Source organism: Furipterus horrens, unplaced genomic scaffold (assembly GCF_987537825.1).
Source record: "Furipterus horrens unplaced genomic scaffold, mFurHor1.1.pri manual_scaffold_5, whole genome shotgun sequence".
Classification (NCBI taxonomy): Eukaryota; Metazoa; Chordata; class Mammalia; order Chiroptera; family Furipteridae; genus Furipterus; species Furipterus horrens.
The window spans coordinates 162,229,252-162,255,223 of NW_028327175.1; the positions used below are offsets into that span (position 1 = coordinate 162,229,252).

General features: G+C 39.0%; 1 protein-coding gene across 3 annotated transcripts in view; it reads right to left on the bottom strand.

The window, feature by feature from the left end:
* MICU1 (mitochondrial calcium uptake 1) overlaps positions 1-25,972 on the bottom strand; it is a 237,564-nt gene that overhangs the window by 56,912 nt on the left and 154,680 nt on the right. For all 3 annotated transcript variants that reach the window (XM_090278189.1, XM_090278188.1, XM_090278186.1), the window contains exon 8: positions 22,401-22,598. In XM_090278189.1, coding sequence (XP_090134315.1) covers positions 22,401-22,598 — 198 coding nt within the window. The remainder of the gene's footprint in view (positions 1-22,400; positions 22,599-25,972) is intronic.

The window sequence follows — 25,972 nt, forward strand, 5'->3', positions numbered from 1 at the left end:
GGGGCAGGCAAAGGGGGCCAGAGAAAAGGAGCCAAAAAACTGTCTGTAAGATTTTTCCTATCTTTCTGTCCATATTGTGCCGCTTGTTCCCACCCCTGCCCCTGTTGAGAAAAGAAATAGCCTTTTGGAAGGACAGATGGTCAACATATATCTAGATCACTGATTTTCAACCAGTGTGCCGCAAGAATTTTTAAAATATGCAATATCTGACTATTCAGTGAGGGGCACTGACCTCTTTTTCCTTAGACTGTCAGATAAAAACAATGACAACAGCCAACACAATAGCCATTCGGTGTAAATGAATCAAAATCATACCTGATTTTCTTGTCAGATAGGCAAAAACATATTTTTTGGTGTGTTGCAGAATTTTAGTAATTAGTTTATGTGTGTCATGAGATGAAAAAGGTTGAAAATCACTGATCTAGATGAAATGATTTAAGGAAGATGGGAAGCCAGGAAGAGAAGATAACATGAATTATGAACAAAGATCAAATAAGATTAGAAAAATTGTAAAAGGAAAAAGAAATCAGTATCTACAAGTGGGTCCTGATTTATTAAAGACTTGAGGTTAATATATTCCAACAAATGTAAACTTCAACCTTCTCTTTCATACAATTTTCTTTCAGGAGACTTTGTCTATCCCTCAGAGTAAATCCTGACCTCATATAAGTATTTCAGAATGATAATTTTCTTGACAGGCTTTTTCTACTTTCTGAATTGTGCAATTCAAATAGTGCATAGTAATTGCAAACCTGAGATTATTGATGCTGAACGCATCTTTATTTTCCAATCTGACAGTATTTGGCTTTTGAGATCTTGACCATGCCACTGCTGCTATTACCAGAAGTCTCAGAACAACTGTCTGTTATGTCCATCAAAAGGAAAAATGATTATAGGCAAAGTTCTCTATTGTATACCCATCTAGTGAGCATGGCATACACATGACAGTTTGAATATGAATCTATGTCTTCAATTGGCAGGGGACTCCCAGGTCAACTCACCTGGAGCCTGAATTTTCTTGATTTTTAAATATCAGAGGCATCGTCACTGTTAATACTAATAAGGTTGTCTTTTGGCTAACTGGTGAGCTAAGAAAAAAGGCTCATAAGTTGGAATTGAGACAACCTGGTTCAGTGTCCTCAGTTAGGGACAAAACAATCCATTAGAGTCTGGGACCATAAGATTATAGACAACCAAACTAAACTGCTAGACTTTTCTACTTCAAATCCAAGGATATTTTCCTTCTACAGATTGTTTTTAAGAAAGTTCAGGCCGATCATCAAATCTATTTACTAAATGACATGACTGCCAATCAGATAGTTAGACCAGGAAATGGTTAACTTTCAGTCTGATAGTCAAAATCAGGAAAATAAGACTGATGCATGAATGTATTACATAATACAAATAGGGGTATATTTGACTTAAGGGTGTCAGGGAAAAACATTTTAGAACTGAAACAGAGGGCTTCAAGGTTTGATAAGTTTTGGTTTTATTCCATGGAAGATAATATATTGAAGTGGCTAAGTGTATGGGCTTTATAATCACCAAGGCCTGGATCTGAATTCTGATTTATACTTGTCACTGTGACTCTAGGCTTACACACTCTAAGGCTTCAAAATCTTCCCACCAAAAAGAAGAAAAGAGAAGAAGAAAAAAAGGAGGAAGAAGAAGAAGAAGGAAGAAGAAGAAGAAGGAAGAAGAAGGAGAAGGAGGAGAAGGAGGAGAAGGAGGAGAAGAAGGAGAAGAAAATATTCATAATCTCAAAGTGTTGTAAGGATTCAATGAGATAATATATGTAAATAAATTAGCACAGTTTTGTGCATAGTTAGCATTCAATAAATGTGGCAATTGATATTTTTATTACCATGCTATCACTTCCTAAGAAGTTAAAAGCCTCAACTGATTATTCTTAGTGGGTCTTAATTAAGTTCAATAAGTATTTCTCACTCTTTTCATCATTGCTCTTGCCAAGTCTTTGCTTATAGAATACTATAATACATATAAGCCCAGCTTAATCATCTTTTAATTTTAAGTTTATTTTTTGAAGTTTTAAATCTTTATTGTAATGAAATGCATAGATCTTTTCTTTGTAAATTGTTTCTCTGATTTATGTCTAGCAATTGTTTTGTTGTTAGATAAGAGACTAATTAAGTACTGACTTATAGTTTTCCTTTATTTTTAAAAAAGGAAACATAACTTAAAATATTAAAACATATTCCTCAGTATCAATCCATGAAAGTGACTAAATCCTCAGAACAAAAGAACAAGTGATCAGCTAAGTTCGTTTAACAAAAATGTTCCAATCTGCTAACTTTTTAACTAGTCTTAATATTTGGGAATTTGAACTAAAATGGGGTCACTTAAACCTAATTTAAAATGATATTCCTTTGGTTGAGGAAATAAATTCAGTCCAGTTAACTTCCTTTTTTTTGCTAAGAGATAGATAATTGACTATGAAGCGATAAAGAAAGCAGGAAAAAAAGGAGTTTAATTCCAAAGAAGGCCTAAAAGGGCTATTTTACTTATTTGCAGAAATTCTTTAAGTTGTTAAAGATTAACCAATCCATACTCAATCATTCATAATAGCAAACATTATTATGTACGACTTACTTTGTGCCAGATCCTGTTCGAAGCACTTTCCAAACATTAACTCACACAGCATTTTGAATTACACAAAATTTGTGTGGTTATTTTTCCCTAAGAACTTGATCAATATGAACAAGTAGTCATAAACTCTGGCAAAGTTAACTGCTATCTAATATTCCAATCAATCTATGAAGTTAATGTTTCCACATGGAGTTGCTATATAGGGTTAGTCTTAAGCTATTTTTTCCTTTAAGATAACTCTTTCAGCAAACAGTAGATACTATTATAATCAATTATTGGTTGATATTTTCTATAGGAATAATGTTATAAATGCAAGATATGAAAAAGTCAGTTGTGTCTCAGTTAGAAAAAAAGCTGTGTTCAAGGAATATATCATTACAACTTATTATGCTCCACAAAAGCTAGATAAGTCTTTAATATTAGAATAAAACAATTAAAGTTATATCTATTTTTCCTTAAATAAGCTGAGTTAAATATGAAGTTGCATATCCTCAAATCTCTACCTTAGAAAATACTAAAAAACATAGTTTGAGGGCACTACCTATAAAATTAGTAACATTCTATTCTTTGGTCTCCAGACCTCAAATCTTAGTTTACCTCTCTTGAAATGACTGACCCCTTTTTGACAGGCTTAATCCTATCACCCATTTTATTTCTGAACATTCAGAAAGCCATTGTATAGGCAATAAGCTCATGTGCACTAGATACTATGGAACTGGTTAATATTTTTCAATACACTCAAAATTACATTGGAAACTGCCAGTTTTTTAGAACAGAAAACGGAAAGCTAGAGAGTGAAACACATTACACAGAAATTAGACTTTAGGTTAAGATGACTGACAAGCCCAAGACAAATGCAGGAAAGATTAGGAGACAAATTTAGAAACATGCAGCTCACTGAAGCTTTAACACAAAGTTGGAAGAAATGTTGAGTCCAAACACAGGCAGGTGAAAGGCAAAGTTACCTAATGAGCAAGACCACATCAGTATCATTCTCTTGTCCTTCTTTCATAAAAAAAGAAAATATGTATTCCCCCAGAGAATAGAAAAATGAAAGAAAGTCACTAAACTTTTCTTTTATAATGACAATGGTGAAAAACAGATGGAAAGAGAACATGCCTTCTATTTCTATTGTGTTCAAGTTTAACAGTAACTTCAGTTGTCATTTTCTGGCCAATCATTTGCTTTAGAGTACCAAAGAGAAACCGTCAATGAGGGTAGCTGTTAAATCCCTTAGCCCTGAAGTTTTTTCTTGTTTTTAAGTCACCAAGCTCATTAAGATAATTTTTCTTAAATGTTAGTTTTTCATTGTTTTATTTTTTTGTATGTCTTATTGATTATGCTGTTACAGTTATCCGAATTTCTTTTCCCTTTGCTCTCCTCCACCCAGCAACCCTCCTCCTTCCAACATCGCCCCACCCCCCGAACTTAGTCCATGTCCATGGGTCATGCATAAAGCTCTTCTCAACAACCTCTGTCCATTCCGTACCCTCCTAGATCCTTAATTCCTGCATCATTTCCCTCCCCTTCCCAGCTGACCTCCGCCTACATGCTCCCCATACCTATGATTCTGTTCCCACTCTGGTTGTCCGCTTAGTTTACCTTTGTTTCCATTCCCTAGCTTCTGTTGTGATACTGTTTTCACTTTAATGTTCATAGTTTTGATCTTCTTTTTCTTAAATAAGTCCCTTTAACACTTCATATAATAATGGTCTGGTGATGATGAACTCCTTCAGCTTTACCTTGTCTGGGAAGCACTTTCTCTGCCTTTCCATTCTGCATGACATCTTTTCTGGAGAGAGTAGTCTTGGTTGTAGGTCCTTGCTTTTCATCACTTTCAATATTTCCTGCCAGTCCCTTCTTGCCTGCAAAGTTTCTTTAGAGAAATCAGCTGAAAGTCTTACAGGTACCCCTTTGTAGGTAGTTCTCCTCTTCTCTCTTGCTGCTTTTAAGATTCTCTCCTTTATCCTTAACCTTTGGCATTTTAATAATGATGTGTCTTGGTGTGGTCCTCTCTGGGTCTAGTTTGTTTGGGACGCTCTGTGCTTCCTGGACCCGTATGCCCATTTCCTTCCCCAAATTAAGGAAGTTTTCCTTCATTATATTTTTGCATAATTTTTCAATTTCTTTCTCTCCCTCCTCACCTTCTGGCAACCCTATGATTCAGATGTTGGCACGTTTAAAGCTATCCCAGAGGTTTCTAAGCCTCTCCTCATTTTTTTTCAATTCTTGTTTCCTCTTTCTGTATTGGTTGACTGTTTGTTTCTTGTGTTCCAATCTGTTGATTTGAACCCTAGTTTCCTTTCCTTCACCACTTGTTTCATGTGGATTTTCCTTCATTTCAGCCGGGATAGCCTTCATTCTTTCCCTGTCCTGTTTAACTTTTTCTGTCAAGTCTGCGGTCATCTTTATTACCAATGCCTTAAACTGTGCATCTGTTAAGTTTTCTTATCTCCTCAGCTATTAGGTGTGCTATCTGCTTGTTGCTTAGTTGTGACACTGGGACCTCGATCTGACACCCCCCCCCCTTCTGGGCCGTACTTCTCTGTTTCCTCATCTTGACAGCTTTCTGTGTTTGTCTCTGTGATTTGGGTAGGGCTGTCACATCTGTTACATTATAGTGGGCAGAACCTTAGGTATTTGTTAGTGCTGGCACATGTTTCACCTTGTTTTGGCACTGTATGTGGGGGAGCGGTCTGAGAGGGAACAGTGTTGGTTCCAGGCACTTCTCCTCCTTCCCGTACTAAGCAAGTTGCCTCCTTTTTGAGACTGGTAGCTTCTTCCTCCGCCCCAAAACCCCCACTGGCGTTCACAGTTGGAAGCAATGTGGCTCTGTTTTCCCTGGCGCTGGAACTGCAAGCTACGCAGTCTGGCTTGGGGCTGGGATTGCTTCTTGGGTTTAAACTGTATGACTGTGTTTTCTGCCACAGCTACAGTTGCTGTACTGCTAGCTGTGCTGCTAGCCAAGCCCGCCAACCACCACCCCTGCAGCTGCTGCTCTGCTCTTCTTTCTCTTCACCCTGTCTCTGACCTTCCTACCTTTCTGGCTGATTATTTCTTCTTTATTTCTTTGCTGAACTTCCCTGTAGTTTCAATTTCTTATCCCTTAGTTTTGAAGTGGTTGTAAATTCCTTCTTAGTTGTGAGGAGACACAGCGTGTGTATTTATGCCTCCATCTTGGCCAGAAGTCCTGTTTTATTTTTTAAAGCAACTTAAGAGACATAGATGATGCTTTTCAATTATGTAGTAACCTCTTAGTTTAAAAAAAAAGAGCTAATTAGATGTTTCATGCTTAAGTATATGGGTTCTTCAACATGACAATCATTTAGAACAGTCTAAACTAGCATACTCTATAAGGCACCTGAAAGTCATTTGAAGTTGGTTAATTTTCTTTATGTGTTCAGTGATCACAACAGGGTCTTGTCCATAAAGTCTGGCATGTTTTGAGAACATTGTTTTCAGATCTTCTACTTGTATTAAGACTTCTTTTTGGTTACACATAATGGAAACCACCTCAAGCTGGCTTCAGCAAAAAGAAATTTAGGAATCCCAGGAGACAATGGCAGCTCAAAGATGGGAAATACTGAGAGCCAGGACTTGCAAGTTGGCAGTGCTCTCATTTCTGTGCAGCTGCATCAGTCCTCATTTTCTGGTAGTCTTTCTTCCTCTGCACTTCATGGGTCTACACAGTGGGCAGACACATAGTTACCCTGGAGTTCTGGAGTTTACATGTTAATAGTTTAACAACCAGAAGAGACCAACTGTCCCTAGTCCAATTTTCAAATTTTCTATGGATAAAGTCTGATTGGTCCATCCTGGGTTGGGTGTCCACTCCTGATCCAATAGCTAAGGGAAGGGAAGGAAAGGATGATAGGAGAGAAGCAAGGGAGAGGCACAAAGTATAAACATGGCTTCCAGAAACCCACACCTTGGTTTGAGAGGTAGAGTAGGACAAATCCAGGAGAAAATGGAATGGTTGGAAGTTGAGTAGATATCCCAAAAGGTGTATAACACACTAACCTATAATGATGCCACTGAGAGAGAAGGAGGGTGTGTGCATGTGTGCGTGTGCCTTTATCAGGCTTTTGTCTACATCTGATGAAATATTTACTAATTCAACACTATTTCCTGAGCATCTGTTGTGTGTCAGGTACTGTGCCAGGCACTAAAGAAAAAAATGATGAGCCCAACACACTCTCTCAAAAGTTCTCAAGGAGTGCTTGGAGACAGGTATTTAACAAACAATCAGATGGCTATGTAATTAAGTGATTTGAAGAGAAAAGTACAGAGTACTTTGGAAATCTGTAACAGTAAAATGTGGTCTAATTTGGAGTGAGAAGATGGTGAAGCAGGAAGGCTTCCTTAATTGAGTGAGGTTTAACTGAGCTCTGAAGGATAAGGAGGTAAGTAGGGGAAGAGAAAGGAAGAAGAGAATGTTCCAGGCAAATAAACAGTAGTGCAAAGCTCTTAGGTGAAAGAGTGACTGATTTGATATGAATCTGGAGGAGGAGGCAGAGGTGAAATTATATAGAGCCTATGGGCATGGGTTTAAGTCTTTATTCTAAGAACAATGAGGCAGGCAAGAGTGGTTATAGTAAGACTAGTTAGGAGGCAAGTGAAATAATCTAGGAAAAAGATAACAAGTTTAGATTAGAGAGGTGATAGAGATGGACAGAAGTGACAATGATTTTGGAAATGGCTGTGATGAAGATATCTGTATCTCACAGGTTCTTTTTATACTATTACTCTATTACAATTATCCCAGTTTTTCCCCTTTTCCCCTCCTCTGCCTGGCCCACCCTCAGCTCCCACAGTCAATCTCCATACTGTTGCCTATGTCCATGGGTCATTCATACATGTTCTTGGACTAGTTCCTCCCCCTGCCCCGCTGCCCGCTGTCAGTCTGTTCCATGTTTCCATGTCTGGTTCTATTTTGTTCATTAGATTCCTCTTGTAAGTGAGATCATACGGTATTTGTCTTTCACTGACTCCTGCTTCACAATTTCTCTGAATGTGACTCCAGCTACTTGCAAAGCCTGTGGCTGCTGGGCTTTCTCATTGCTGACCTTAAGTCTAATGAAATGAAACTCATTTCTGTCTGGCAGGCCTTTGTCTTGCTGATACTAGCAAAATGTTTTTATATTTGAAGTTATACTTCCTGTTGCTGGCCTCAGCTTATCCAATTCTCCAGGCTGCATAATGCTCTCAGTGGGCTAAAAAGAGACTTCAAGTCAAGATGGAAGCATAGGTACACACACTTCATCTCCTCATGCAACCATAGAAAGAATTACAACCAGATCTCAACAACAAATAACAACCAGGACTGTCAGAAAATCGAGCTATATGGAAGTCCGACAACCAAGGATTGAAAGAAGCCACATTTATTCAGATGGGCAGGAGGCACAGAGTCACAGAGATAGGGTGGAGAGGTGGTGTGGCTTGGACAAGCAGTGTCAGTGGCGTTGACAGTGGAACAGATAATCCCACATTCACGTGTGGTGGATAAAAATCAGGAGGGATACCCTGGGAGTGACCGATCCCAGGCCAGACCACAGAGCCCAGGTTCCAGCACTGGGAAGATAAATCCCCATTATCTCTGGCTATAAAAACCAGTGGGAGTTGGGGCGGTGGAAGAAACTGCCAGATTTTCACTGCTTAAAGGGCCTGCATTGTCTTAGAAAAGATGCAAACCCCAGGGCAGCAAATGGAAGGGCCCCAGTCACATAAGGAAGTGGGTGAAGTGACTGGAAATGGGGCAAGTGCCAGGCAAATCACCAGAAGCCAACCAGCGGTAGTGTCTCCTCTCTGACCCCCCACCACACATAGAGCCACAAAGCAGTGAAGAGTGGCCCCACCATGAGGATTACCCAAGGCTCTGCCCCACACAATTTACAGGTGCCTTTGCTGCACAGGACACGCTACTAAGACAGGGAGTTAAAGCAGCTTAACCCAATACACAGAAACAAACACAGGGAGGCCACCAAATTGAGGAGACAAAGAAATATGGCCCAAATGTAAAAAAAGAACAAAACCCAAGAAAAATAACTAAAAGAAATAAAGATACCCAACCTATCAGATGCATAGTTCAAAACACTGGTGACAAGGGTGCTCAGAGAACACTCAGAGTACAGCAAAAAAATAAAGGAAGAAATGAAGGTTACACAAAGTAAAATAAAGAAAATTATAGAAGGACCCAACAGTGAAGGGAAGGAAACTAGGATTCAAATCAATGATTTGGAACAAAAGGAAGAAATAAACATTCAACCAGAACAGAAAGAAGAAACAAGAATGCAAAAAAACCCCACAAAACAGCAGCAACAACAACAAAAAAACCAACAACAAAAAAAATGAGGAGAGGCTTAGGAACCTCTAGGACAATTTTAAACATGCCAACATCCGAATCACAGGGGTGCCAGAAGGAGAAGAGGAAGAGCAGGAAATTTAAAACTTACTTGAAAAAAATAATGAAAGAAAACTTCCTTTGATGGAGGAAATAGACATACAAGTCCAGGAAACACAGAAAGTCCCAAATAAGCTGGGCTCAAAGAGGGCCACACCAAGACACATCATAACAAAAATGCTAAAGGTTAAAGATAGAATCTCAAAAGGAGCAAGGGAAAAGCACAGAGTTACCTACAAAGGAGTTCCCATAAGATTATCAGCTGATTGGGACTTCCGGCCAAGATGGAGGCAGAGGCAGACACGCTGCATCTCCCTCCACAACTAAGAAGGAATACAACTACCTCAAAACTAGAAACAACCAGAAGTTCCAGAAAAATAAAACTACATGAAAGTCTAGCAAACAAAGATATAAAGAAGAAATACTCATCCAGACAGGTAGGATGGGTGGAGCTGAGGTGGAGAGGATGCAGTGTGGTGGCAGCAGCGGCGGCGGCAGCAGCGGGCTGGCGAAAAGTGCAGTCACATGTTTTAAAGTCAGGAGGGACACCTGGGGAGCGTTCCCAGCTCCTCACCAGACCTCGAAGCTCACGGTCCCAGCAATGGGGAAAATCAAGCCTCATTGCTTCTAACTGTGCAGACCAGTGGGGGTTGGGTGGAGGCAGAAACTGCCGGTCTCAGCAGAGTCCACTTGTTAAAGGGCCCCCACGGTCCTAGAATATCCGCAGACCCAGCCACTCTGGGAACGACGGCCAGGCAACAGCTGGAGGGGCGCCAGTCTGCTGTGCAAGTGGGAGAGGTGCCTGGAAAAGGGGTGAGTGCTGGGCAGGCGGCATAGTTCCCTCTCGGACCCCTCCCTCACATACAGCACCACAACGTGGTGAAACAGGTTGCCCTGTACTGATGGATCCCTAAGGCTCTGCTCCTTACAACGTAACAGGAGCGACAGCTCTACCTGAGATGCAGAGGCAAAGAAACACAGGAGCCTGTCAGAATGAGGAGACAGAGAAGTATGGCCCAAAAGGGGAAATGGATCAAGGTTCCAGTGGGAGCACTAAGCGACGAGGAGATAGCCAATCTCACAGATGAGGAGATAGACAACCTAACAGATGCAGAATTCAAAACACTGGTGATAAAGATGCTCACAGGATTGCCAGATATGCTCGAGTCCAGCAAATGCGTAAGAGAAGAAGTGAAGGCTATGTTAAATGAAATGAAGGAAAATCCACACAAAACCAATGGTGAGGGGAAGGAAACGGGGTTCAAATCAATGATTTTGAACATAAGGAAGAAAAAGACAGTCAACCAGTGCAGAATGAGGAAGCAAGAATTGAAAAAAATGAGGAAAACTTCCCAAATTTTGTGAAGGAGATGGACATACAGGTCCGGGAAGCACGGAGGGTCCCGGGTGAGCTGGACCCATAGGGAACCACACCAGGATGCATCATGACTGAGATGCCAAAGGTGAAAGATAAAGACAGAGTCCTGGGGATAGCAAGAGAGAGGCAGAGAGTTGCCTACAGGGGGGTGCCTATAGGGCTATCAGCTGATGTCTCAGAGGACACTTTCCAGGCAGGAAGGAACTGGCAAGCAGTATTCAACGTGATGAAAGGCAACCTGCAACCAGGATTACTCTATCCAGCAAAGCTATCATTTGGAATGGAAGAGCAGATAAAATGCTTCCCAGACAAGGTTAAGCTAAGGAAGTTCATCATCACCAAGCCCTTATTATATGAAATGTTAAAGGGACTTATTTAAGAAGTAGATGATGAAAACTACGAACATTAAAACGACGACAAACTCACAACTATCAAGAACTGAATCTAAAAAACAAAAACAAAGCAAACTAAGATAACAATTAGAACAGAAATAGAATCATAGGTATGGAGATCATTTGGAGGGTTATCAGCTGGGAGCGGGAAGGGGGAGAATGGGAGAAAGGTATAGGAATTAAGAAGCATAATTGTTAGGTACAAAATAGACAGGGGGATGTTAAGAATAGTAAAGGAAATGGAGAAGCTGAAGAACTTATATGCATGAGCCCTGGACATGAATTAAGGGGGTGTATTGCTAGAGGGGAGAGGGGTACTGAGTGGAAGGGGTCATGGGAGGAAAACTGGGGCAACTATAACAACATAATCAATAAAATATACTAACAAAAGAAATTATACTTCCTGAAATTTTAAATTGCTTTTAATATCTTTGCTTCTTGGGTCCTGTTAGACTTGTGACACCTGATACTCCAATGTGAATCTCCTATAGCTTCCACAGACAGTACAGATCCTCTACTTTTAAGGATATTTGATTTAAAGAGCTAGATGTAACATAGAAGACAAAGACATTATTAATAGTTGTTTATTTTCATTTCTATCCCTTTACTACAATTCAAATACCCATCTCTTCCCCTCTGGCTGTAATGTAGCTAGGAGGCAACAATAGCCTTAAATTATCTAGGCAGGATACATGCTGTCCATGCCTTCGCAATACCGAGGAAGATTGCCACATAAATACAAGGTGAAATTATCACACTGTTTCCAGCATGGAGGCAAAGAGGAAGTTAATCTGTATTTTAGATCACAGCCAATCAACTGAATACACTAAAACTATGCCACTATGGTTCACATAGTGAGGAAAATTGAACACATCTACCAGAAAATATTGGCAGAGGCAGGTATTACAAATATTTGAAGCTATCTAATAACTAGTGTTTGACATATACTAATTATAGCCTAGCAGTATTCATTTATTAAAATCACATAACTTTTACTCTGCTCTGACAATCTGCTCTGTCAAGTCCTCTGGCAGATAAATGTGGTGACTACTGAAAAACCTGAGTGGGAAGGTGACTCTTTTTGGATGACCTCCATAACTTAGGTTTAGAAGGGACTGGAAGGCTATGCCCTATTATGCCAGTTTGGAATTAATTATGTTTACAAGGCAGAATAGGCTCCTGGGCACAGCTGACAAAAGTATTAAAAAAATCTGACTAGCTTTGGTGAGCTAATGATTGCATGTTCAAATAAATGGACTTTAGTACACTCACCGGATCAACCAGCTGTACAACTTATTATTTTTCTTTGGCATAAATTGAATGAAAAACCACATTAAATCACATTTGAGGTTATTCATACTCAAGAGTGAAGAAAACCAAAGAGATTGTTCCCCCAGCTATCATAATCCTGTCAGAACATAAAGATGTATATTAAAAGTAAACTATAAAACAATTCAAACCCACAGTTAGCACAAGAATATGTAACAATTTTCTTTAAGACAAGCTGTGGAGTACTGTACGAAAGTGTTCTAATTAACCTTTCCTTGTAGAGAAGAGGAAAAGCCATCCTTGAAGCCAATATAAGACAAAAATCAGTATAAAAATCTCAGCATTTCTTTAGATGCAAATTTAAAAACTAGTCTCAATCAAATTCAACCAGACACATATTTACTTAACAAGAAATGCTAGGAGTTCTCTGAAAGGTCTGTTTTAATTTAAGCTGATAGGGAATCTGATGGACAGCAGAGTTTGTTCTCATTTCTTTAGTTAATATCACAGATGGGTAGGATAAAAGTTTATACCAAAGGTAATTTTGGAAATTATTTAAGAGGATAACCAAACAGTAGCTACTTTCTGCTTAAAAGTTCAAAGATCAATAGACCAAAGAAATAAAAAATTTCAAACACCCAGAAGGCATTGCTAAGTGATATATTATCCACATGTTATATTCTATGCATTATGAGAGGAAAGTCGAAAAATCTCGAGTAAAAGAAATTTGTTATGTTTTTAACACACTACCGGTATGTCACAGTGGGAATTTCCCAAGTTGATTACAAGATAGCACAGGAAAAAAAATGACAACCAGTAAGTACTTTCGTAGTAGACTGAATTTCAAAGTGATCTTAACAGACATTTCCCTTAAGTTGAGAGAACAAATTATGTTTGGAAACAAACACACATTATTCTGGCTATAAAATGACATTTGTTTAAAATATTCCATACTTCTCTGTCACTACTGGGAGCAATAAACCACGATATACAGCAGAAAAGGGACTAAGACCCACCCCTTAAAAAAATAAATTGAATCCTAGAGATTTAGAGGATCCTAAAGTTGCAAGTAGGGCACACTTCTCTGGAGATGAAATGGATTGCATAGTTTGAATGACAGGAACACATAGCTGGGTGTCTGGTAAAGCAGAGAGGAACTTTTGACATACAGTGCTTGAATACTATTAGAAAGCCAGTATCTCTTGGGAAGGAATGGAAGGTGGCTGCAACTCTATTTACTTGATTCAAAACTAATAAAATGTGGGGAGGACTGTGGTGACTCTAAGCAGTGCTGGGTGATACAGAAAGGCAATGAGGCATCTGAAATAAATCACCACAGGGCAGAAAGATAAGCTGGTGGGACGGTGTCCACAGTGAGACAATTTCTGGGAAAGGGAGAGACAGTCGGTGCTAGGTCCATGAGACAGCATTACTGCAGATAGCAAGTCACTGGAGCTATTCTTGATACTTCCCTACAAGGAGTACTCTTATACCCTGGTAAGGTGGTCAGTGAAAACATGTGGTAGCCTGTGTACAGACAGCTCCCAATATTCCCAGCCTCCTAATAGTCACACTCTTGTGCAGTCTCCTCCCACAATGGGCCTGGATTGGTTTGTGTGACCAGAAGAATATGGCAGAAGTGATGGTATGTCACTTCTGAGATTAGGTTGTAAAAAACAGTGTGGCTTCCATACTGGTCACACTTTCTCTGTTGGATCACTTGCTGTGCAGGAAGGCAACTGCCATCTCATGAGAGTCCTGTGAAGGTCCACAGAGTGAGGACCTGAACTCTCCTGCCCACAGCCATGTGAGTGAGCTTTGAAGAGGATCCTCCAGCTTAGCCAGGCCCTAAAGGGACTGTAGTTCTGGCTGACATCATGACTACAACCTCAAGGGAGACGACCAAAACCACCCTGCTAAGCTGCTCCTGGATTCCTGTCCCTTAGAAGCTGTGTGATATAATAAATGTTTGTTGTTTTAAGCTAAGTTTTTGGATAATTTCTTATGTAATAATAGCTAACTAATAGAGTTTTAATGCTCCAAATACAGAAGGCATGGGTTAGAAACTAGGCTCCTACTTTTAGGAACCACTAGACCCTGAGCAGGAATCTTAGTAGCAGTGATAGCAAAACCAATACCAGAGCTGGAGTCACATTAACTTGGATAGAGCAACTGTTAAATTAACCCTATTAACACTGATTTATCCCAAATGTCATTTTGAGAGAGAGAGAGAGAGAGAGAGAGAGAGAGAGAGAGAGAGAGAGAATATGAATGGCCACCTCCACAATAAAAACCACCAGAGGGAGAAGATAATCCCACTATAGCACGAGATGCTTCCAGAATTTCTCAGTTTGTACTCTGCCAACCTTAACAGCACAGAAAAATCCATGAAAACTGATCCATATTAGAATAAAAATGATAGTATATTAATATTCTTAGCAATTATGACAGCAATAACTTTTTAAAAGATTTTATTTATTTTTAGAGAAAGGGGAAGGGAGGGAGAAAGAGAGAGAGAGAGAGAAACATCTGTGGGAGAGATACATCAATCGGTTGCCTCTTGCATGCCGAGGACCTGGCCCACAACCAACCCAGGCATGTGTCCTGATTGGGAATTTTACTGGTGACCTTTCGGTTCACAGGCCAGCACTCAATCCACTGAGCCACACCAGCCAGGGCAGCATTAACTTTTTATTAACGATTCTGTATATGATACCCAATAAAGAGAAAGTGGTCAGTCCAATAGTCAAGGAAACTACTTCGGTTCCTTAATTTCTGGCATCATGCTCCACAACGTATCTACATGGAACTTGGAAAAATATTATAAAACATTTCACTGAGCGTTATCTTCTAGTACAATGAATTCAATATACCTCTGTCATCTTACTAGTTGGATGTACTAGAAGTCACTGATTTGGGATTAAAAAGCTAATCAACATAATGGCTGTAAGGCTGGCAATATTCTGAAATCTTTTCAAATATTAAAGGCTACCAAGTTGCAGAAAACATCAGGATGGGTCACTGGACAGAGATGTCAGGAAGCACAGATCACTGATTCTTCCCTTACTTCTTCTGATAACGAAGCAAGGGCAGACGTCTCTGGGAAGGTGCTCTGTGGAGCAGTCCAGTGCTGAGCACCAAAACCACACATGGATGATCATAAATGAATAAATGAACAAACTCTCCTAGAGTGCATGATGGGTGCCAGGCATTGCATTTTCTTACTTCAGGAAGTGTCCTAGATATTATCTTAATTGTAAATATGAGGAAATTAAGGCTCCCAGGATCACAGAAGTAAAAGTTAGGTGGATTCTTAAAAAATTCAAAGAATAGTATTGTATACTCATTATTCTTTTGACAAATATTTATTGTGTACCTATTCTGTGCATACCTCCATCACTGTACTTTTATTTCTGTACTGTAATCACTGTCCAACTTCCCAGTCTGATCATAACTCCTCAAATTCAGGAGCCACGGTCTACTTGCTTTTGTATATCCAGTATCTAACACAAGGCTTGGCACATACCTAAACATGCAGTAATTTTAATTTACTAGTCACAAAAAGTGACTAAGTTTTACATTTTTGCCTTTTATTTTTCTGCTAGATAGGCTACAAGATCTCAAGGAAAGACTGATAAAGAAAAGGGAAAACCCCAACATTTTTGGCATCACTTTATCTGAGGGGGCTCTTTTTTTATAAAATACTTAAAAAAATTATTGATTTGAGAGAGAGAGAGAGAGAAGGGAAGCAGTAGAGAGAAGAGAGAAACATTGATTTGTTATTCCGCTTACTTATGTATTCATTGGTTGCCCTGACTGGGGATCAAACCTGCAACTTTGGCATACTAGGACGACGTTCTAATCATCTGAGCTACCTGGCCAGGGCCAAAAGAGTCTTCTTTTAATGCTAAAAATTTCACTGAAGTAGTTTATATTTCATTAGTCCAAATAGTTTAAATAAGAAAAAACATTTATGCTAATGTTGTGGTAGATTGATACTTCACACCTGTCAAAATGGCTATCATCAATAAGTCAACAAACAAGTGCTTGCGAGGATGTACAGAAAGGGGAATCCCTTGTGCACTGCTGGTGGGAATGCAGATTGGTGCAGCCATTGTGGAAAGCAGTATGGAAATACCTCAAAAAATTAAAAATGGAACTGCCTTATGACCCAGCAATTCCACTTCTAGAATTTATCTGAAGAAACCTAAAACACTATTTCGAAAGAATATAAGCATCCCTATGTTCATTGCAGTATTATTTACAATTGCCATTTGGAAGCAGCTCAAGTGTCCATCAGTAGATGAGTGGATAAAACAACTATGGAACATTTACATAGTGGAATACTACTCAGCCATAAAAAAGAAAATTTTACCCTTTGCAACAGTGTGGATGGACCTGGAGAACATTATGTTAAGTGAAATAAGCCAGTTAGAGAAAGACAAATACCATATGATTTCACTCATGTGTGGAATCTAATGAACAAACTGAACTAACAAGGAAAACGGGGACAGACCCAGAGATAGAGAGCAGGCTGACAGCTCTGGTAGGGGCCTTAGGAGGTGGAGGGATCGAGGAAAAAAAGAGAAAGGACTCATGGACATGGACAACACTGTGGTGATTGTTGAGGGGTGAGGGGTGGAGGAGGGTGGGAAGAGGTAGGAGATGGTATAAGAGGGATAAATGGTAATAAAAAATATAATAAAGTCTTAAAAAATAAAAAATTCACTGAAGTAATTTATATTTTATTAGTCCAAGTAGCTTAAATAAGAGAAAACATTTATGCTAATGTTGTGGTAGACTGACACAAAACAAATAATGAGAATATGGGTGGGGAGGGAGAAAAGGTATTCTACTATAATAAGAAAAATAAAGAGAAATGAAAAAGACTTGACAAAAAATCATTAATGTGCTGTTAACTGGATTCATAGGATAATAACTTGATATAATATATGACTCCCTAAAGTAGCATCTGCCCGGAGTCTGAAGTCAACAGGCTGTAATGCATTATTTACTCACAAATTAGTGCAAAGCTGGCTCTGGTTCCTAAGACTTGTCTAGACTCCCGCGACTCCTAAGGCTGTATGGCAGGCTAGAGGCTAAAGCTATTTAAGAAAATGTCTTTTTCTCTAAGAAACAAACAAAATTAGATCTACCAGAGTTCGTTGAGGCCAAATTAGTTTTTTTTTTAAAGGAAGGTATAAAAGGAAAGGACAAACAAGCTTCTTTCCACTCATTAGCACAACTGTCATTCTTAAAGCCCCCTTTCTTTCTTACAAAATGTCCATAAATTCCAAAGACCATCATTCTGAAAGGCATCTGCAGCTAAAAGTGGCTGCAAGAGGGATAAAAATGAAAAGACCTATTCAGATACCCTAGGTATCACTTATTTATTAACCTTTATTCTAAGTCTGATTTAGAGGCCAAATCTGATTTGCCTATAGGCCCTGCTAGCTCTTAGAGAAATCTGGGGAAAGTTTCTGTTTTTTTATCCTGCCCTCTGCTCTTCATCTATTTCTTAAGGATCTACACAGGTCCAAAATATGAGAACATCTAAGTGACATATTAACGTAAGCCTGGTTTGAGATACACTTGATAAGAAAGGTCATTTTCTCCATCACCCTCTCCTGGCTCTAGTCCCAGTGTTATTCACTGCTCCCTTGCTCTTCTCATCTGTCCAACAACCAGAACAAAAAGCAAATAAAAATTAACCACCACATTCTTTAAATAGAATGAGTATCAGAATTAGAGCTGACTCAAAATATTGCCACCTCTGGGAAAACTTCTTTAGCAGTCTTTTGCCCTTTACTTCACAGACTGATTTATAGTTCCCCTGGTATACTCTCATTTCACCATAAGAATATCTCTAGTAATGTACTTATAACACGGTGTAAGAATTTCTCTCTTATAAGCTTCTTGGAAGCAGGGACAATGTTGTTCATTTTTGTACGTTAAGCATTTATCACAACTCCTGGAAAGCTAGAGTAAGTTAATTGTTAAGAGTAGACTCTAGAAGCAGCCTGCCTAGAATCAATCTCAACTCCTCCTTTATTATGTGTGAGGCCATGGACAAGTTACTTAACCTTTTTGTGCCTCAGTTTCCTCATTTGTTAAATGTGGATAATTATAATACCAATTCTTAGCACTGTGAAGATTAAATGAAATAATGTACAAAAGCACTTAGAATAGTGTGTGGTTCATAGTAAACGGTCATGAAATGTGGACTAGTATTTTTTTTATTTTATAATGCAGTATATGCTCAAACATTTGTTATAACACTTGATCCTACTAAAGGTCTACAACACAGACTGCTGCAGCTAGAAGAGTAGATATAGCATAAACACTGAACTATAAATCCACAATCATCTTCTTTCATAATACTATGTTCTTAGTTAAATACTCTGTTGCATGTTCAAATAAAAAATATTGCTGCATTCTGAATTCCAAATAATTGACCTAAGAACTTTTGATACACTGGTACACACAGCTCATTCATAAGTTGACATGCACTTGTGTTCAATTAAAGAATGGTTGATAAGACTATTTGAATGATAAACTGAGGAAAAATTTTCCCTGAAGATCAATCATCATGACTTATTCCTGATTTCCTCTTTCTTGTGGCCAGTTTAAAATTAACTTAAGAGTGTAAAGTTAAAGATATTTGATGACAGGAAAATCCTGGAGATGGCTAAGTATTTCAAAGGTATCACTAACATATCATTGATTTAGGAATTGCAAAGCCATCAATCAATCTCTAACATTTTTCTGTATTTTCATGATCAATCTGTAAGGTCAGATTCAGAAGAGCTGATTGATACCGTTTAAAAGCCATGCCTAGGTCAATATTTTGAGTAACAAAGTATCACTCTTAAAACTCTTTCCTTCATTTTCCAAAAGATATGAAACAAAAAAAGCACTGTTTTGTACATTTTTTACATAATCAGTACCAAGGTTGCATTTACAACAAAGGAGCTTTCTAGCACCATGGAAATTCTACCATATATTGGTTTTCAGTTTGAATCTATAATCAGACCCTTTAAGCCACAAATGATAGCAAAGTTGAGCTAGAGGGTATAAAGGGATTTATAGGAAATGAAATCAGAGTTTATATTTGGATTTTATATCTCCTTGTTAAAATAACTCATCCTGAGAGCTAACTTGGTCTCATCAGGGCAAGATATTAGACCTATCTCACTATGTGTGGTGCAGAGAGAAAATATAATTAGCTGTAAAAACTACTGACATAAAGTCATGGGTGAATGACATAAAGAACTGTTGAAGAAATTAAAATTTTTACTCTATTATTTTTTATATATTTCTATTTTTAAAAGTAATGATTATTTCCTAAAACACCCCCTTGTGTCCCAGGCAAAGAAAGATTACTAGGTTGGATGGATCATGTTACTGATCCAATTTGTTAATTTTTATAGGATAAAATATCTGGATTTAAGAAAAAGTACTCATCAGTAGATAGGTACTTATCTTTATAGTCAATTACCTTTATAGTCAATTACCTTTATAGTCAATTAATATTTGACAGAGGAAGCAAGCACATACAATGGGCTAAAGATAGTTTATTCAATAAATGGTGTTGGGAAAATTGGACAGATATGTGCAGAAAAATTAAACTTGACTACCTTACGTCACACACAAGAATAATTTCAAAATGGATTAAAGACTTAAATATTAGACCAGAAACCATAAAAACCCTAGAAGAAAACATAGGCAATAAACTCTTAGACATTTCTCACAGCAATATTTTATCTGATATAACTCCTCAGGCAAGGGAAACAGAAGAAAAACTTAATGGGACTATATCAATCTAAAAAGTTTTTGCACAGCAAAGGAAGACATTAACAAAATGAAAAGATGGCCCATTGAATGGGAGAGCATATTTGCCAATACATCTGATAAGGGGTTAATATTCAAAATTTATGAAGAACTTATAAAACTCAACATCAAAAAACAAAAAATCCAATTAAAATAGGCAAAGGACCTCAGCACACACTTTTGCAAAGAGGACATACAGATGGCCAATACACACATGAAAAAATGCTCAACATCACTAATCATCAGAGAAGTGCAAATTAAAACCACAATGAGATATCACCTCACACCTGTCAGAATAGCTATCATCAATAAATCAACAAACAACAAATGGTGGTGAGGATGTGGAGAAAGGGGAACCCTTTTGCAGTGTTGATGGAAATGTAGATTGGTGCAGCCACTGTGGAAAGCCGTATGGAGGTACCTCAAAAAATTAAAAATAGAACTGCCTTATGACCCAGTGATTCCACTTCTGGGAATTTATCTGAAGAAACCTGAACACTAATTTAAAAGAACATATGTTCATTGCAGCTTTATTTATAATCGCCAAGATATGGAAGTAGCCCAAATGTCCATCAGTTGATGAGTGGATAAAACAACTATGGGACATTTGCATAATGGAATACCATAGGGGATTGCTTTGTGTGGTTTCAGGAACTGTAGCCCAGCTGTGAGCCAGGCCCTTAAGAGGCCTGTAAGACTCGACTGGAAAACTGGGAAGGCCAGAGGCAGGCATGACTTGAAGGCCACTCAGAGGGTTCCCGTGGGAATTAGATTTAAAGAACGTATATTATGCTTGCTCTGTTTTTCTTATCTCTTAGTTAACTACAAACAGTGTGTAGCGTCAAACACCTGGAAAAATGTATGAAGCCTTGCACCTAGTGTCAGTATGGTGCCAGGATGCCTAATAGACCCTGACCCAGAATGGTCACTGTGTTCTTTACATTGATGTCTGTAAATCAGTAACTGTCAACTGTAACCCAAGCATTGATGATTTATAAATCTTGACCTTGTTTCTCCTGAATCCCTTTCTCAATAAAAGGGACTAGGAGGGAACATTCGAGGCTCTTCTCTCCTTGAGAGATTTGCCATCTCTTGTCCTCCCAGACAAAAGACAGTGTCTGCTAATTTTGTTCTCTCTCATCTGTGATCCTGAAACCTCTGCTGGACAGGGAGTTTCCACCAAGCCAAGGCGTTGAAGGCAGCCCGCCTCAGAATACTACTTGGCTATAATAAAGAAGAAAATTTTACCCTTTGCAACAGCCTGAATGGATCTGGAGAACATTATGCTTAGTGAAATAAGCCAGTCAGAGAAAGACAAATACCATACGATTTCACTCATATGTGAAATGTAATGAACAAACTGAACTAACAAGCAAAACAGAGACAGACGTATAGATGGAGAGTTGGCTGAGAGCTCTTGGGGGAGTAGGGGGTTAGGGGGTGGAGGGACCGAGCAAAAAGGAGAAAGAACTCATGGACATGGACAACAGTGTGATGATTGTGGGGAGTGGGGAGGTGGGTGTAAGGGCATAAACCCTAGGCCTAGTTACCTCTTTGGCTCTTTCATTTTCCTATGGGGGTTCTCCATGTGCATATATATATATATATATCACTATTATAGGGGTTTCAAGAACCCCCTCAAGAAGGCTGAACTGTAGAGATACATTATTTTATTTTTTTTAAAGATTTTATTTATTTATTTATTTATTTTTAGAGAGAGGGGAAATAAGGGAGACAGAGAGGGAGAGAAATGTTGATGTGTGAGAGATACACTGACTAGTTGCCTCTTACACACCCCCAACTAGGGACCTGGCCTACAACTCAGGTATGTGCCCTGTCTGGGAATTTAACCAGTGATCTTCTGGTGTGTAGGCCGACACTCAATCCACTGAACCACAGCAGCCAGGGTGGGTTTTTTTTTGTGTGACAAATTGTTTGAATATCAATTATACCATTTTTAGAAAACAAGTACAATACAAAAGAAGCACATTTCAAAGTTTGATCCGATTTTTAGTATTATGCTACTTCTTTTCTTCTATAGCATGAATAATTAAGGTTCCTTTTTTAAAGATGGATTTTAAAGTTATAGTTGACATACAATAGGGTTCTTATTAATAATGGGAATTCAGTTGTGATTTTTTGAAAGGACTCAATTGAGTCAAGTGAGATCCCTCCTCATCTCTACCACCTGGTGCCTTCTATACAGTAAACATAAAACTGGGGATCCATGCTCAGGTTGAGAACAACTCTGGCCCCTGCATTTCTATTTCCTCAAGCTGGGTATCCAAAGACAGTTTAAATGTTCGGTTTAGGCACTTTTTGCTTTCAGGCCCAGAACCAGCTTATTCCAAGCCATTTTCACAGAACACATTATTTCCTACCTGCTGTCAGATTGTAAATCACTGATTAGGGTCAAAGTATTCAGTTCTCACATGCAATAATGCAGGCCCTCCCAACCTGGTGGCTCTATGTGCTATGTGATGAACAGTGCGATGATCCCCTGAAGTCCAAGGAATACACCTACCTCTAGCTTCAGAACATCATGCTGCAGTTTTCGCTGAAATTCGAGGAAGTTTTTGATTGTCAGCTTCCCTTTGAGATCAGCTCCAAAAAAGTAGGTTGTAAGGGCTGAACACAAGCCAGACTTGAGGGTGTTACCCGTAGTAGAACGGTCTCTGTGACGCATACCCATACTGGTTTGGGAGCGAATGATGCTCTGAACCTAAAAGAGAAGCAAACCCCACCCAGAAAAACATTACAAAGTAGAAAACAGAGAAAACTGCCTATTGATTGTTTATTGTTCACCTACATTGTGCTACAGTTCTTTCTTTTAATGCTCACAACAATCCTATGAGAGAAGCCCTATGATTATCTTTATTTTACAGGTGAGAAACCTGAGTCACACATAGGTAGTTAAATAACTTGCAGAAGATCAAATAGCTAGCAAGTAACCGAACCAGGATTATAACACGGATGACTGATACCTTTAAAATTGGGACGCTCCTAAAACTATCTTCAGAAAGGTATGCATTTGTTTTGAGGCTCAAAATTTTCCTCACAATAAATAATCATCAACCTCACAGGAGTACCTTCTGTATTTCAGGCGGATTTTAAAAATTTCACAATTTTTACTACTGACTCTCTAGTTGTGATGAGACACAGCAAAGCTACAAATACTTAACGTCTAATTAATAATATATTTATTAGAATGATACATGAAATACAAAATTGGTATGAAATAATTCTCCAAGAAAACATGGAGGAAATTAGTTCAATCTTTGAGAAGTTTTAAATGAGCTTTTTGAAAAAGGATAACTTTTGGGACTAGCAACTATGGTCTAAGGACACATACAAAAGCTTTTTCAGGCAAGTCGATAATTGCTATAGCTTTTTTTCACTAGTTCCTGCAGTATTTTCTACCTCTTTACAAGAACACACACAAACCCAAAAAACCACAGCTATTCAGAATAATTAAAATTGGGATATGTAAGGATAAATAATAAAGGTATGTTACATAAAGAAAAAATACATGTAGCCTTGCTGTTTAAATTGCCAATTAGAAGTGTTAATACCTAGAAACTTAAGATTTATGACAACAAATTTACCTTAGTTAAATGTTTATTTTACTTATTACCTATGACCATAAAAAAGGACTTATTTAAGACATTTTAAAAGTCTCTGCTCCATAAAGGGTGGAAGAGTACAACAGGAAGACACTAGATGGGGAGTCAGAACACATGGAGTCTGATTCTGCTGCTCTGTAGTGAGAGCAGCATTTATTCAAGTCACTTTATCTCTTTGAGCCTTACTTATCTCATTGGGAATGTTCACAGAGTACATTATCATTAAGTCACCTTATAAGTTTAAGTTAATATCATAAATTCTTTTGATTATGATTCTTTCTGGATTCACATTTTATCATGTAAATAAGACTGGCTGACCTTTGTTTCTCAGGCACATGGAGACTTGAAAGCCAGGTATACAATGGATTTTAAAATTATTTGAGTTTTTTAGACTTTAAATTGAAATATGGAACAATCAGAACAATGCTTCTATTTGAAGACAATACAGAATTCATTATATTTATGTGTTAGAACTGAAGGATTTTCCAATAGCAGTGAACCAGTGTTGAGTATCAGCAGGAGGACCTATTATGATTTAAATTTTGCCTGTGGCTATATTATAGTTTATAGCTTTCTATTGTGGAAACTGTATGCTAGCTTCAGAAGTGTGGTGCTGAGGACTTCTGGCCAAGATGGAGGCCTAGACTGACATACTCCATCTCCCTCCACAACTAAGAAGGAATACATCTACTGCAAAACCAGAAATAACCAGACATTCCAGAAAATAAAGCTACATGGAAGTCCAACGTAGGAAGTTATATACAAGTGGTGCTCATCTGGACGGGTAAGAGGGGAGAAGCCGGGCGGAGAGGTCAAGCTGTGCTGGCGGCGGTAGCTGCAGTGACGGTGGCGGGACGGCGGTAAGCACAGATACCCATATTTAAAAAGAGGTGAGAAACACCTGGGGAGCATCCCCGGCTGCAGACTAGACCCATCAACTCGTGATTCCAACGCCGGGGAAGGCAGACCCCCATTGCCTCGGACTGTAAAGGCCAGAGGAAGAAGCTCCTGGTCTCTCAGTGGAGAGTAAACAGCAAGAATCCATCTTGGACCCCCACCCCCACACAAAACGCCACAGCGTGGTGAGATGGGTCTCCCGGTTGTGACGAGTGCATGGGGCTCCGCCCCCTATAGTGTAGCAGGTGTGACAGCCCCGCCCAGGAAGCAAACGTAAATAGAAAACTGTCAGGATGGTACAGATCATGATAGAGATCCCAATCACGCAGCTGACCAGCCAGCAAACATCTAATCTAATGAAGTAGCAGATAGGAAATCTTTCTGAGGCTCAGTTCAGATCTCTGGTTATAAGAAAGCTTACAGACCTGACAGCAGATCTTAAACAAGATGGGGAAGGAATGAAAGCTAGTCCTGCTGAAATGAACAAAAACACATATGAAACAAGTGGTGAGGGAAGGAAAACCAGGGATCAAATCAACAAATCGGAATATAGGGAAGGAACAAACAGTCAACCAGCGCAGAAAGAGGAAACGAAAAGTGAGGAAAATGAGGAGAGGCTCAGAAACCTATGGGACAGCTCTAAGCAGGCCGACATCCGAATCAAAGGATTGCCAGAAGGTGAAGAACTAGAATTTGAAAAATTATGTGAAAAAATAATGAAGCAGAACTTCCCTAACTTGGGGAAAGAAATAGAATTACAAGTCCAGGAGGCACAGAGAGTTCCAAATAAGCCGGACCCAGGGAGAACCACACCAAGACACATTATAATCAAAATGTCAAAAATTAAGGATAGAGAATCTTAAAAGCAGCAAGAGAGAAGAAGAGAATTACGTACAAAGGGTCCCAATAAGACTATCAGCTGATTTCTCGAAAGAAACTCTGCAGGCAAGAAGGGACTGGCAAGAAATACTCGAAGGAATGAAAAGCAAAATCCTACAACCACGAATACTCTAACCAGCGAAGCTGTCATTCAGAATAGAAGGGCAGAGAAAGTGCTTCCAGGACAAAGTAAAACTGAAGGAGTTCATCAGATCCAAACCACTGTTATATGAAATGTTAAAGGGACTTGCTTAGGAGAAAGAGGATCAAAACTATGAACATTAAAAGGCAAACTGTATCACAACAACCAACAACAGAAGCTAGGGAATCGAAACAAAGGCAGACTAAGTAGGCAACAAGAATGGAGAAGGAATTATAGGTTTGGGGAACATATAGGGGGGAGGTCCGTAGGGAGGGGGAAGGGGGGAAAGGGAGGGAGATGGTACAGGAATTAAGAAGCATCATAGGAGGGAGTGGAGTAGACAGGAAGATGTTGAGAGGAACTATATGCACAACCAATGGGCATGGACTAATGAGGGGGAACATCTGGAGGGAGAGGGGTCATTGGGTGGAGGGGAACAAAGGGAAAAGAAAGTGGGACAACTGTAACAGTATAATCAATAAAGCATATTAAAAAAAAGTGTGGTGCTGAAAGTATAAGTGATTGAGGAAAAAAGTGCTTTTAGGAAAAATGAAC